The 13,225-nt window shown below is 43.2% G+C and overlaps 1 protein-coding gene across 1 annotated transcript; it reads right to left on the bottom strand.

The window, feature by feature from the left end:
* Positions 1-2,275: 2,275 nt before the first annotated feature.
* LOC148787209 (uncharacterized) lies at positions 2,276-2,782 on the bottom strand. The gene has a single exon (XM_088883529.1). The coding sequence runs from the start codon at positions 2,780-2,782 to the stop codon at positions 2,276-2,278; it is 507 nt and encodes a 168-aa protein (XP_088739655.1).
* Between the last annotated feature and the right edge of the window lie 10,443 nt (positions 2,783-13,225).

Below are 13,225 nucleotides of genomic sequence, written 5' to 3'. Positions count from 1 at the left end.
ACCTGCTTTTGGTCCGGGCGGGCAGATAAGTCTGTATAGGGCTTGGGCTGTGGGTCGGCCATCCGGGAAACGCCAAATGATTCTATCTTCTCCACCATGGATCTGGGGTAGTGTATAAATAATCTGGAGGCATTCCAAATCCGTTATGAGGGGCCAGTGCCATTGGCCCTCATCAATAACCGTATTGAGCTTGGTAGATTCATCAAGTCCAAGTAAACTCGGTCCTCGTGGAAATCGAGAAATCAAGGGGCCCAGGTGATGCCATGGATCCTTCCACAGAAAGAATGACCTCCCATCTCTCAATACAACACTCCACCATTGGTTTGATAAGGCTGCGTAGACGAAGCAGCTTTCTCCAACCCCACGATCCACCCTTCTCCAACCCCACGATCCACCCTTCCAAATGTGGTACACACATGATGCAAGTAGTGATCTATAAGACATGTTGATGATGTGTTTACCCCTCCATCTCCGTGAAGCCCATGTAATGTCATCTTTCCACTCTCTATTGGGCCACATGAACCGTATCGTTCTTCGAATTTCCGTGAGGCATCTTCGGCTAAATCTGCATTGGAAGAATAAATGTGCATGTGTCTCTGTCAAATCTTCATTGCATAGGATACATGGGCCAAGGTGAGCAAGTCATGGTTTATCTGTCGTAGCCAACTTGCCTTGGATGGCAAGCCATAGAATAAAGTTGTGACGTGGAATTTTAAGTGATCCCGAAAGTAGTGAAGACCAGTCTACTTTTGATCCTGGTGTGTCAAATAACTCATAAATAGCCTGTGCTGTTGGTCGATCATTCTCAAATCTCCAAATTATACGGTCTTCCCCTCCAAGAATAGTGGGGAGTGCATGTGTGATCTCCGAACACTTAAGATCCGTGATAAGGGGCCATTGCCAAACTCCTTCATGAATCACCGTGTTGAGTCTGGATGACTCATCTATTCCAAGTAGCCTCGGTCCTCGTGGGAAAGATTCACAAAGAGGGCCAAGGTGGTGCCATGGATCTTGCCACAAGAGGAAACTCCTCCCATCTCAAATCCGGTAGTCCACCATATTTCGGAGAAAAATCCTTAAACGGAGGATTTTCCTCCATCCCCATGAGCCTCTTTGGTCCGTAATCGTCCATATGGAGGTATGTTGTAGGCGTCCCTGGTGCAGCCAATCAACCCAGATCGATGTCCTGTCGCATCTAATGACGTCACATGGTTTTTTTGTCATCAATGCACGGTTCAAGGTACTGATGTCCTTGAACCCAAGTCCTCCCTCCTCCTTTGGTCGGGATATATCTTTCCACGAAACCTTGGCGTAACCACTATTCGTCATTCCCTTCCACAAGAAAGCTCGCAACCGTTTCTCAATTTCATTAATAACTTTCTTGGGTCCGATTCCCAATAAAAACTCATTGTTGTAAGTACAGATTTAATAATTTGTTCTCTACCAGCATAAGACAAAGTGGTACCTTCCCAACCAGCAATCCGTTTATCAATCTTCAGTAATAGTGGTCGGCAATCTGCAATAGTTAGTCGAGACGATATAAGTGGTAACCCCAGATATCTCATTGGAAGAATCCCTTCCTGAAATCCAAGTAGCGCCAACATCTCCTCACGCAGTGCTTGTGCTGAACGTGAGATAATCAGGTGGCTTTTCTGCACGTTCAGTCTGAGACCCGACCATTCGGCAAAACGATCCAGACCTGCTTTAAAGATTCTTAGAGAGTCCATATCAGCACGGCAAAATAATATCACATCATCAGCAAATGCCAACTGAAAGACCCTGGCTGCCTCGCATTTCCAATGATAGGAAAATCTCTCTTCCTGATCAATCAACTGCAGGAAGCCCAAATGGAGGACTTCCATCACAAGTACAAAGAGGTAGAGTGATAGAGGGTCACCCTGCCGAAGTCCTCTTGCTCCTCGAAAGAATCCATGGGGCTTCCCATTTAGCCCAATAGAGAATGAAGGTGTTGTCACACATTCCTCAATCCACTTCACGAAAGTACTAGGGAACCCAAACATCTCCATAACTACTATCAGGAAGTCCCAATCCACTGTGTCATATGCCTTCCGGATGTCAACTTTCAGAGCACATCTACGAGGTAGACGAGTCTGGTTATAACCCGTAAAGAGTTCCTGTGCTAGCATGATGTTATCTCCAATGCTGCGTCCCGGCACAAATGCCGCTTGGCATGGATTGATCAGTTTGTCCATTATCACACTCAGCCTTTGGACAATGAGCTTTGCAATGATCTTATAAAGCACATTACAGTATGCTATGGGCCGAAATCACTAACCGTCATAGGGGAATGTACTTTTGGAAGGAGCGCCAACAGTGTAGTATTTATCTGCTTCAGAAGTCGGCCTGTACGAAAGAAGTCCAGTACTGCCGTAGTCACTTCCTGTCCAACAATAGGCCATGCTGCTTTGAAGAAGCCTGATGAGTATCCGTCCGGGCCTAGGGCTTTGTCCTCAGCAATGTCAAAAACCGCCTGTTTGACATCTGCTGGTGTGAACGGTAACAGTAAAGCGGTAGATTCCTCATTACTCAGAATGTGCCTAGCCCACGGTCTGAGAAATCGAATGTCAATAATTGATCGTCGTCTATCTCCCCCTAGCAGGATTTGGTAATATGTGACAAACTGATTAATAACTTCTTCTGGACCTGTGTGAGTGGATCCCTGGTCATCGTTGATCTGGAAGATCCTCCTTGATGATCTTCGTTGGGTAATCTTCCGAAAGGACACTCGGGAGCACTGATCACCTCCCTTCATCCACTGCATCTTCGCTCGTTGTTGTAGCATAATTTGTTCCAGTTTTGTTGCTTTGGCCAGTACGAGTCGACAACAGTGTTCTAGTTGTATGAATAGCTCATCTCGTCTTCTTGAGCTATCAAGAACTTGTGCTGCTTCAAGAAACCCTTTCGCCATTTGAACATTGTGCGATAGATCCCCTTTATTTCTCCTTTGCTCTCGGAATATTGGTTTCAGTGCTTTGAGTTTGCGTGCCACAGCATACATAGGCGTACCAACAATGTTATGTTGCCATATATTCCGCACACTAGGAATAAACTCAGGTGAACGAGCGAGGTAGTTATCGAATCGGAACATACCTCCATACTGCTGTTGTCGGTCCCCATATATTACTATCGGTGAGTGGTCTGAAGTGCGTGGTGTAAGGACCGAGTAGAATGTGTTAGGGAATCGTGCCATCCATCTATCATTTATCAACATGCGGTCCAATCTTTTCCAGAGGTTCCGTGGTGTCGCACTATGGTTGTGCCATGTGTACCACTCTCCCTGTATGGGTACTGGTAGTAATCCTGTATTCTATATGGTTGCATTAAAGTCTTCCATAGCTATTCGGATATCCCCTGATGTGCCACAAACTTCGCTGAGGTCGCGAACTGCATTAAAGTCCCCTCCAATCAACCATGGGATATCAGCACACTGAATAGCTATATTTTCCAAGGCACTCCATAACTCTCTCCTATCAACCACCTCAGTAGCTCCATAAGCGACAGTAACAGCAACTGACTCATGGATCGCACGAATATTAATAAGACAATGAATAAATTGCATTCCACATTCAACCACTTCAACATCAATAAAATTATCATCCCATGCAATCCACACCCGATTACCAGAAGATCCATAATCCACATACCATTTCCAATGGGATAATAGAAAAGATTGAATTTGAGCTGCATTATTAATACTAACCCGAGTTTCAAGAAGACCGAGAAATTGTAACCTGAATTCAGCAACGATGTCCTTCACTGCTTGCTGATGGTCTCTTTTATTCAGGCCACGAACATTCCATATTGCTGTGTTCAACATGGATCATGAAGTATAGGGCTGCGTTGATTAGGACCCCGGGCTATATCATCTGCATCGTCAATTAAGTGTAGAGCATCGAATGTATTATATACTACTATCTCCTTACCCTTCTCCTCATGACTTGCCTTCAATCCACCTCCACGAGAAGGCACTGCCGTACGCCTATCGTTTTGTTTCTCCTCGTTTCTTGAAGTACCAGCTCTCATTTTAGCTTTCCTTTCATTGGCCAATTGCGTTTGGGGAATGATAGCTTTCGGCACATACACAGCTACCGGTGGTTTAGTGGATTTAAGGGGTTTATTCATTGCACAATCTTTCGTCATATGTCCGATCATCATACAACTCATACATTTCGGAGGTAGCCATTCGTATTCGACATCTATCTTACACGGTGTTTCCCCTCCATCCTCATTTGGTGTCATGATTATGACATGGTTTATCAACTTCTGTGTAACATCTAGTATCACGCATACACGAGCAAAATCCAGTCTCGTGCATGCCCTCGTTATCGCATCTGGATATAGGGGCTTGCCCACTCCACTTGCAACTGTACTCAATCTTTCCGTTGTCCAGTATTCCATAGGTAAGTGCCGAAGTTTAATCCATACAGGTATTTGTGTATGCTTCTGTTTCCTCATAGCCATACCCGGTTCCCACTTCTGGAGTACTATTGGCCGCCCTTGGAATAACCATGGTCCGCCTTCTATCACCTCTTCCATGGCAATGACATTCTTAAATTGAAAGAAGAAAAAACCATTAGTTGTCGCGGTTACCTCTCGTAAATCGAGCCAGACCGAATGCGCATATTCCTTCAGAAGATGGTAATACGGTCGCTTTCCCAAAAAGTATCCAACTGCAGTAGTTTTCCAACGCTTAGCTCCATCACGCACAGTATCTAAGGATGGACGAACCACAACCTCACCATTTTGCGTCAATGGGGCTATATATGAGAGCGTTTTTCGAGATGAATTATTGAAGTCTTGTGTTATTTTGTTATCAATTACTGAGTTCCCATGTTCATGTAATGGAATGTTGCCAATAAATAACCCCGTCGGAGCATGATTCGCAAGAGAAGGAAGCATTTTTTTCAAGCTATTTCACAGGCTGACATCACTGCTGACGTCAGCAGAGTCAATAGTGACGTCATCAGTCAACAGGTCAACTGTAGCTGCAGATGTGACATCAGCGATGATGTCATTCCCTTCCACATCCTTTGCCACACGGTTTTCCACTCCCACTATTTGTTGCTGCCATATACTATGCACGCTAGGAATAAAATCTGGTGATAGAGTAAGGAAGTTGTCAAACCGAAACATACCTCCAAATCGCTGTTGATTATCCCCATAAACCACCATCGGCGAGTGATCCGATGTCCGTGGAGTGAGGCATTGGTAGAATACTGATGGAAACCGCAAAGTCCATGTATCATTGGTTAGCATACGATCAAGTCGCTTCCACAGGTTGCGAGGGCTAGCACTACGATTATGCCATGTGTACCATTCACCCTGCATCAGTAGTGGCAAAAGCGCAGTATTCTGTAGGCACGTATTAAATTCCTCCATCGCCACTCTTATATCTCCCGACGTACCACATACCTCACTGAGATCCCTGACTGCATTGAAGTCACCTCCAACCAGCCAGGGAATATTAATGCATTGGACAACTAAGGATTCTAGAGAGGCCCATAATTCTCGCCTATCAGAGACCTCAGTAGCACCATACACATTAGTAATATCAACATACTCTTGTAATGCTCTAATAGTGACACGGCAGTGTATAAACTGGTTTCCCACCTCAATAATATCCACATCAGTATAGTTATAAATACAGGCAATCCATATCCGATTTCCAATATTGTCATTATCCATAAACCATTTCCAATGAGGTATCAAAAATGATTGTATACTAGCACAGTTATTAATGCGAACACGTGTTTCTAGGAAACCAATAAAGTGTAACCTGAGCTTAGCAATGATATCCTTGACCGCTAGCTGATGATCCCTCTTGTTCAGGCCACGTACGTTCCATATGGCAAGGTTTAACATGGGTCCCCAGGTACGGGGTTGCTTCGCTTAGGACCCCTTGATGAACCTTCTGCACTATCAAGTAATTTTTTTTGGGTAAGTGTAATTTTCATTAAGAAGAAAGTATAGTACAACAGTGTCCCTCATTAGGCGCTTCCCTCGACAGGCCAAGGGATACGCCACAGTCTATACAAGGCACATGTGCTAATAGAGCTAGGAAGCTTAATACTGAGTATACGTTGCCGAACATCTTCTACTATTAAGTTGGCCACTACACTCGGGGGCCTCTCCTCGTGCTCAAAATTTCTCAGATTTCTCTCCCTCCAAATATGGTATACACACGATCCAAGCAGGCATCGGTAGGATATATTGATGATGTGCTTCCCACGCCATTTTCTTGCACCCCATTCAACATCACTGACCCAATCCCGATTAGGCCACTGGAATCGTACAATGCGCCGAATACTACTGAGGCATCTTCTACTAAATCTGCAGTGGAAAAACAGGTGGTTATGTGACTCCACCATGTCTTCATTGCACAACACGCAGCACCCAAGATCGGAAAGCCATGGTTTATCCGTCGTTGCGAGCTTCTCCAGGATAGCTAGCCAAAGGATAAACAAATGTCACGGGATCTTTAAAGAACCCGAAAGTAGTGAAATCCAACCTACTTTCGGTCCTGCTGGTATCATAGCCTGATAGAACTCTTGGGTAGTGGGTTTCCCACTCGAGCCTTTCCATATAATACGATCTGTACCCCCATTGATATGGTATTGACCATGGGTGGCCCGATCTTTACGGCGTAGGCTGGAAATGGATAAAGTGGTTCGTGACCTGAGGAATGTAAATAGTCAACCACGTTATATGAACGTGACCTACTACTTAGAACATTCAACCAACCACGAGCACGAGTAAACCAATCCACACAACGACACACTTGGGTCGAGCACGAATTGGAGGCTATGTGAATTTGAATCACCAATCTAATAGACTAGATTGACAAAGCAAAGGTTTCACAAAAGCTAAAACAAGTGTATAACTCTCCAAAGTAAGAGAACACTCAATATTTTATAAACTAGATCAATTCTTGAATATTTCGATTGTATCCCGCATGCGTGGCTGGTATGTGTCTTTTATAGGCCTAAAACACTTCCAAATTAACCTTTCATATCCCCAAGTGGCTCCTTGGTGGACGTACATTCAATACTTGGTCAAAAATAACTAAAAACTATGCATTCTTGGTCATAACCGAGTAAAACCCATGCATGACCATGTGAATCCGAGAATTGGTGTATAAATGCACTTTGAATGTAGTTGAAAGGTCTCTTTTGACCACATGGCTGCACTTGGACGAGTTGGGCTCCTATTGTGGGCTTCCTTGGGCTTGAATTAATGAAATTAAGCTCACATGTTGGGCCTCCGATTGTGACTTGATCCCATTAGCAAGGACTAAGTTGGATTGGGCTTGAATTACTTCTTGCATTCTCTTCAACCTTTCTCTTGTCATTGGCCCACTTTCAATGGTTAAATCTTGGTCCATTGGATCTTGAATTTCTTTTGCTTGTTGGACGCCCTCGATATTCCTATCATCTTCCCCTTCTTGAAAAGGAGTCGTCCTCGACTCTTCATTATCTGCATCATAAAAAAGAGAAAGATCAGAAACATTAAAAGTAGCACTTACTCCATACTGACTAGGTAAATCAAGTTTGTAAGAATTGTCATTAATTCTTTCAAGGACTCGGAATGGTCCATCCCCTCTTGGCATGAGCTTGGACTTCCTTTTGTCCGGAAACCTCTCTTTTCTAAGATGCAACCATACTAAGTCTCCCGGTTCAAAGATAACTCGTTTCCTTCCCTTGTTCGCTCGGTTCATGTAGTGTTGAGTCATTCTCTCAATATTACTTTTGACCTTTTCATGGATTTGCTTGACAAATTCAGCACGTTTCTTTCCATCCATATTTACTCTCTCCTGCAAAGGCAAGGGAATTAAATCAATAGGTGCAAGAGGATTAAAACCATAAACAATCTGAAAGGGTGAAAACTTAGTAGTGGAGTGGATAGCCCTATTGTACGCAAACTCGACATGCGGTAGACACTCTTCCCAACTCCTTAAGTTCTTTTTCACAATTGTTCTCAACAATGTCGAAAGTGTTCTATTGACCACCTCAGTTTGCCCATCGGTTTGTGGATGGCAAGCAGTAGAGAAAAGCAACTTAGTTCCAAGCTTGCCCCACAAAGTTTTCCAAAAGTAGCTAAGGAACTTGGCATCTCGATCGGACACTATAGTCCTTGGCATACCGTGAAGCCTCACAATTTCCTGAAAGAAAAGATTAGCAATATTAGAGGCATCATCAACTTTATGGCATGCTATAAAGTGTGCTATTTTGGAAAACCTGTCTATAACAACAAAAATAGAATCTCTCCCCCTCTTAGACCTAGGTAATCCCAAAACAAAGTCCATTGAAATATCTTCCCAAGGTACACTAGGAATAGGGAGGGGCATGTACAATCCATGGGGATTAAGCTTTGACTTTGCCTTATGACAAACTATGCATTTTCCCACAAACTTTTCAACATCTCTACGCATCTTTGGCCAATAAAAGTGTTCGCTCAAGACTCCCAAAGTTCTAGAAATACCAAAGTGACCCATCAAACCCCCAGAATGTGCTTCCTTTAACAATAATGAACGAATAGAACAATTAGGAACACAAAGCTGGTTGGCTCGAAATAAAAATCCATCATGCAAATAGAATTTGTCCCATCCAATGCTTGGGCTGCAATTTCCAAACACTTTACCAAAATCAACATCATTAGCATAAAAATCTTTGATGAGCTCAAAACCAAGAATTTTAGCATCCATTATTGAAAGTAAAACATACCTTCTTGAAAGTGCATCAGCAACAATGTTCTCCTTACCTTTCTTGTGCTTGATCACATATGGAAATGACTCAATAAACTCTACCCACTTTGCATGTCGACGGCTAAGCTTGCTTTGACTCTTAATATACTTGAGTGCTTTGACTCTTTTGGCCACAAATAATGTTGCCAAGTTTCCAATACTCTAACCAATGCATAAAGCTCCTTGTCATATGTAGGGTAGTTAAGTGTTGGCCCACTTAATTTCTCACTGAAATATGCAACCGGCCTACCTCCTTGCATAAGAACTCCTCCTATGCCAATCCCACTTGCATCACATTCAATTTCAAAAGTCTTACCAAAGTCGGGAAGGGCTAGCAAAGGTGCATGGGTAAGCTTCTCTTTTATAGCTTGAAAGGCTTTCTCTTGTGCGTTTCCCCACTTGAATGGAACATTTTTCTTGGTTAACTCGTTCAATGGGGCTGCCATGGTGCTAAAGTCCTTCACAAATCGCCTATAAAAGCTTGCAAGGCCGTGAAAGCTCCTCACTTCTCCAATAGTGGTGGGGGTTGGCCAATCTTGAATAGCTTTGAGCTTTTCTTCGTCAACTGTGATTCCTTCACTACTTACAACAAAACCAAGGAAAATAACTTTGTTAGTGCAAAAGTCACACTTTTTCAAGTTTCCAAACAACCTTTCCTTTCTTAGAACCTCTAGGACTTGTTTTAAATGTGTTACGTGCTCTTCCAAAGTGCTACTATAAACAAGGATGTCATCAAAGTACACAACCACAAATTTGCCTATAAATGCACGCAAAACATGATTCATCAATCTCATAAATGTACTAGGTACATTACTAAGTCCAAATGGCATAACTAACCACTCATAAAGCCCATGCTTTGTTTTGAAAGCGGTTTTCCACTCATCTCCTTCTTTTATTCTAATTTGATGATAACCACTTTTTAAATCAATTTTAGAAAAGATAGTTGAACCATTTAACTCATCAAGCATATCGTCTATCCTAGGAATAGGGTGGCGATATCTTATCGTTATGTTGTTAATGGCTCGACAACGACACACATCCGCCATGTGCCATCCTTCTTAGGTACGAGCAACACCGGAACTGCACAAGGACTAAGGCTCTCCTTCACATAACCTTTGGCCATCCATTCTTGGATTTGCCTTTGAATCTCTTTGGTTTCTTCGGGATTGGTACGGTATGCTGGGCGGTTTGGCAAGGATGCTCCCGGAATGAAGTCAATTTGATGTTCTATCCCTCGAATGGGTGGCAAACCTGGTGGCATCTCATCCGGAAAGACATCTTCATAATCCTGCAAAAGAGATGTAACAACACTAGGCAAAGAAGAGGTTAGGTCGTTAGAATTCAACATAGCCTCTTTGTACACAAGTACTATGAGGTTTTGTCGAGAAAACAAAGCTTCCTTGATTTCACTCTTCCTAGCAACTAGTAAACTCTCTTTCTCTTCTTTTTCCCTCTCCTTTTTCTTTCTTCTCGCAACTTTGCTTTCTTGTTCTCCCTCTTTTGAATCTTTCATTCTTTTTTCACTCTCATTTTCACTTTCTTCTTTTCCTTTCTCATTCCTTTTCTCACACTCTCTTTTCTTTTCTCTCAAGATTTGATCTTGCAAAATTTGTTTTGGTGTCATCGGATTGAGAGTTATTGATTCTTCTCGAAGCACAAAAGAGTAACGATTTTGGAATCCATCATGTGTTACATGCCTATCAAACTGCCATGGTCTTCCCAACAGTATGTGGCATGCTTTCATTAGTACAACCTCACATAAAACCTCATCCTTATATCTTCCAATTGAAAAAAGTACCTTTACTTGCTTGGTCACCTTCAGCTCTCCACACTCATTCAACCATTGAAGCTTGTACGGGCGGTGGTGCTTGAAAGTAGGTAGACTTAATTTTTGAACCAATTCAGTACTTGCCACATTGCAACAACTTCCACCATCAATAATCATACTACATACCTTTCCATGAACTTGACAGCGTGTATGGAACAAGTTTTCTCTTTGGCAATTATCTTCCTCCAACATCTGGGCACTAAGGGTCTTCTAGTAACAAGCAATTCTCCTTCTTCGGCATACTCTCCATCACCATCTTCTTTTGATGATTCCTCTTTGTCGGTGATTTCTTCCTCGGTTTCCAACTCTCCATGATTGTTGAAGATCATTGTACGTCGGTTAGGACACTCACTTGCTATGTGTCCTTTTCCTTGGCACTTGAAACACTTTATATCACGATTTCTTGAAGAATTGGGTTCAGGCTGTACCTTTTTGGTAGCAACTTTGTCATCATGTTTAGGATCTGCCTGCTTGAATCTTGATGTAGTAGGGGTGTCTTTCTTGGGGTTGTTCTTCCATGGACCGAATGCCGACGAGTTAGAAGTCTTCCTCAAATGTCCTCTTCGCTTGAGTTGTTGTTCCACCTTGATGGCTTGGTGTACCATCTCTTCAAGTTCTACATAGTGGTGCATCTCCACAACATCGGCGATATCCCGATTGAGCCCATGCAAGAAACGAGCCATAGTTGCTTCATTGTCCTCTATAATGTTAGTTCGAATCATGGCAATCTCCATCTCCTTGTAGTACTCATCAACACTTTTAGAACCTTGAGTAAGACGTTGGAGATGGTTGTGAAGCTCACGACGATAATAGGATGGAACGAACCTTCTCCTCATGGTTGCTCTCATCTCTTCCCATGTTGTGATGGGACGTTCACCATTCCTAACCCGTTCCTTTTGCATTTGATCCCACCAAACAAGAGCATATCAGTAAACTCAAGGGCTGTGAGTTTTACCTTTTTACTCTCCGAGTAGTTGTGGCATGAAAAGATTTGCTCGACACGCATCTCCCACTCTAAATACACTTCGGGATCACTCTTTCCTTTAAATGAAGGAATGGTGACCTTAACTCCTAGGTAAATCAAGTTTGTAAGAATTGTCATTAATTCTTTCAAGGACTCGGAATGGTCCATCCCCTCTTGGCATGAGCTTGGACTTCCTTTTGTCCGGAAACCTCTCTTTTCTAAGATGCAACCATACTAAGTCTCCCGGTTCAAAGATAACTCGTTTCCTTCCCTTGTTCGCTCGGTTCATGTAGTGTTGAGTCATTCTCTCAATATTACTTTTGACCTTTTCATGGATTTGCTTGACAAATTCAGCACGTTTCTTTCCATCCATATTTACTCTCTCCTGCAAAGGCAAGGGAATTAAATCAATAGGTGCAAGAGGATTAAAACCATAAACAATCTGAAAGGGTGAAAACTTAGTAGTGGAGTGGATAGCCCTATTGTACGCAAACTCGACATGCGGTAGACACTCTTCCCAACTCCTTAAGTTCTTTTTCACAATTGTTCTCAACAATGTCGAAAGTGTTCTATTGACCGGTGGTTTGATAGATTTGGGTTTGTTGATAGTGCACTCCTTGGCTGAGTGTCCCAATGTCATACAGCTGGTGCATCTCGGGGGTAGCCATTCATACTCCACATCAACTTTGCACGGTACTTCTCCTCCTTCCTCATCAGGTGTCATAATAATAATGTGCTTTGGCATTTTTGAATTCACATCCAGCATAACGCATACACGAGCGAAATCCAGTCTCGTGCATGCTCTCGTGATCGCATCCGGGGGTATAAAGGTTTACCCACTCCACTAGCCACTATGCTGAGTCCCTCCTCCGTCCACAACTCCACCGGAAGGTGGCGCAATTTGACCCAGACAGGAACCTGTGTAGGTTTAAGTTTCCTTAGTACCATTCCCGGCTCCCATTTTTTAAGAACAATAGGCTGCCCCTGAAATAGCCACGGCCCTCCTTCAATAATATCTTCCATATCTGCAACTGACTTAAACTGGAAGAAAAAGAAACTGTTAGTAGTACCAGTTACCTCTCTTAACCCCGGCCAAACTGATAACGCATATTCCTTCAAATGGTGAAAGTACGGGCGTTTTCCCAAAAAGTATCCGACCGCGGTAGTTTTCCAGCGCTTAGACCCATTTCTGATACCGTCTAACGTCGGTCTCACAATCGCCTCTCCATTTTGTAGTGTTGGAGCAATGAACTTGAGGGTCTTCCGCGATGAGTGGTTAAATGCATGCGCAATTTTATCGTCAATAATTGGTTCGGGATATGTATTTAATGGAATATTACCTACGTACAATCCCGTTTGTACTGGAGCAACAAATGATTTTTCCTTCGCCATGTTACACTCCACGTTCTCTGCCATTATGTTGTCAAGAAGTTGATTTTTTCCTACACCATTGATGACATCAGCAGCAGCATCACTGATGACATCAGCAGCAGCATCACTGCTGACATAAGCCCTAATGTCATCTCTATCATTGCTGACATCAGCCCTAGCGAGGCTGATGTCATCAGAAGTTACATCCAATCTTTGCGCCAAGTCAGCCGCTGAGTTGGGCTCCACGTCATCGTCCACATCCCCAGATCCGATCGCCACCTCACTGTCCACGTCTCTCGCC

Source organism: Sesamum indicum, linkage group LG8 (genome assembly GCF_026168435.1).
Source record: "Sesamum indicum cultivar Baizhima isolate 11 linkage group LG8, ASM2616843v1, whole genome shotgun sequence".
Classification (NCBI taxonomy): Eukaryota; Viridiplantae; Streptophyta; class Magnoliopsida; order Lamiales; family Pedaliaceae; genus Sesamum; species Sesamum indicum.
Note: the sequence above shows the minus strand (reverse complement) of the source record. Positions and strands in the feature narration are given on the sequence as shown.

Excerpts from the sequence above, each read along its gene's own strand:
- LOC148787209 (XM_088883529.1), bottom strand. The coding sequence starts at position 2,782 with ATGCAGTGGATGAAGGGAGGTGATCAGTGCTCCCGAGTGTCCTTTCGG.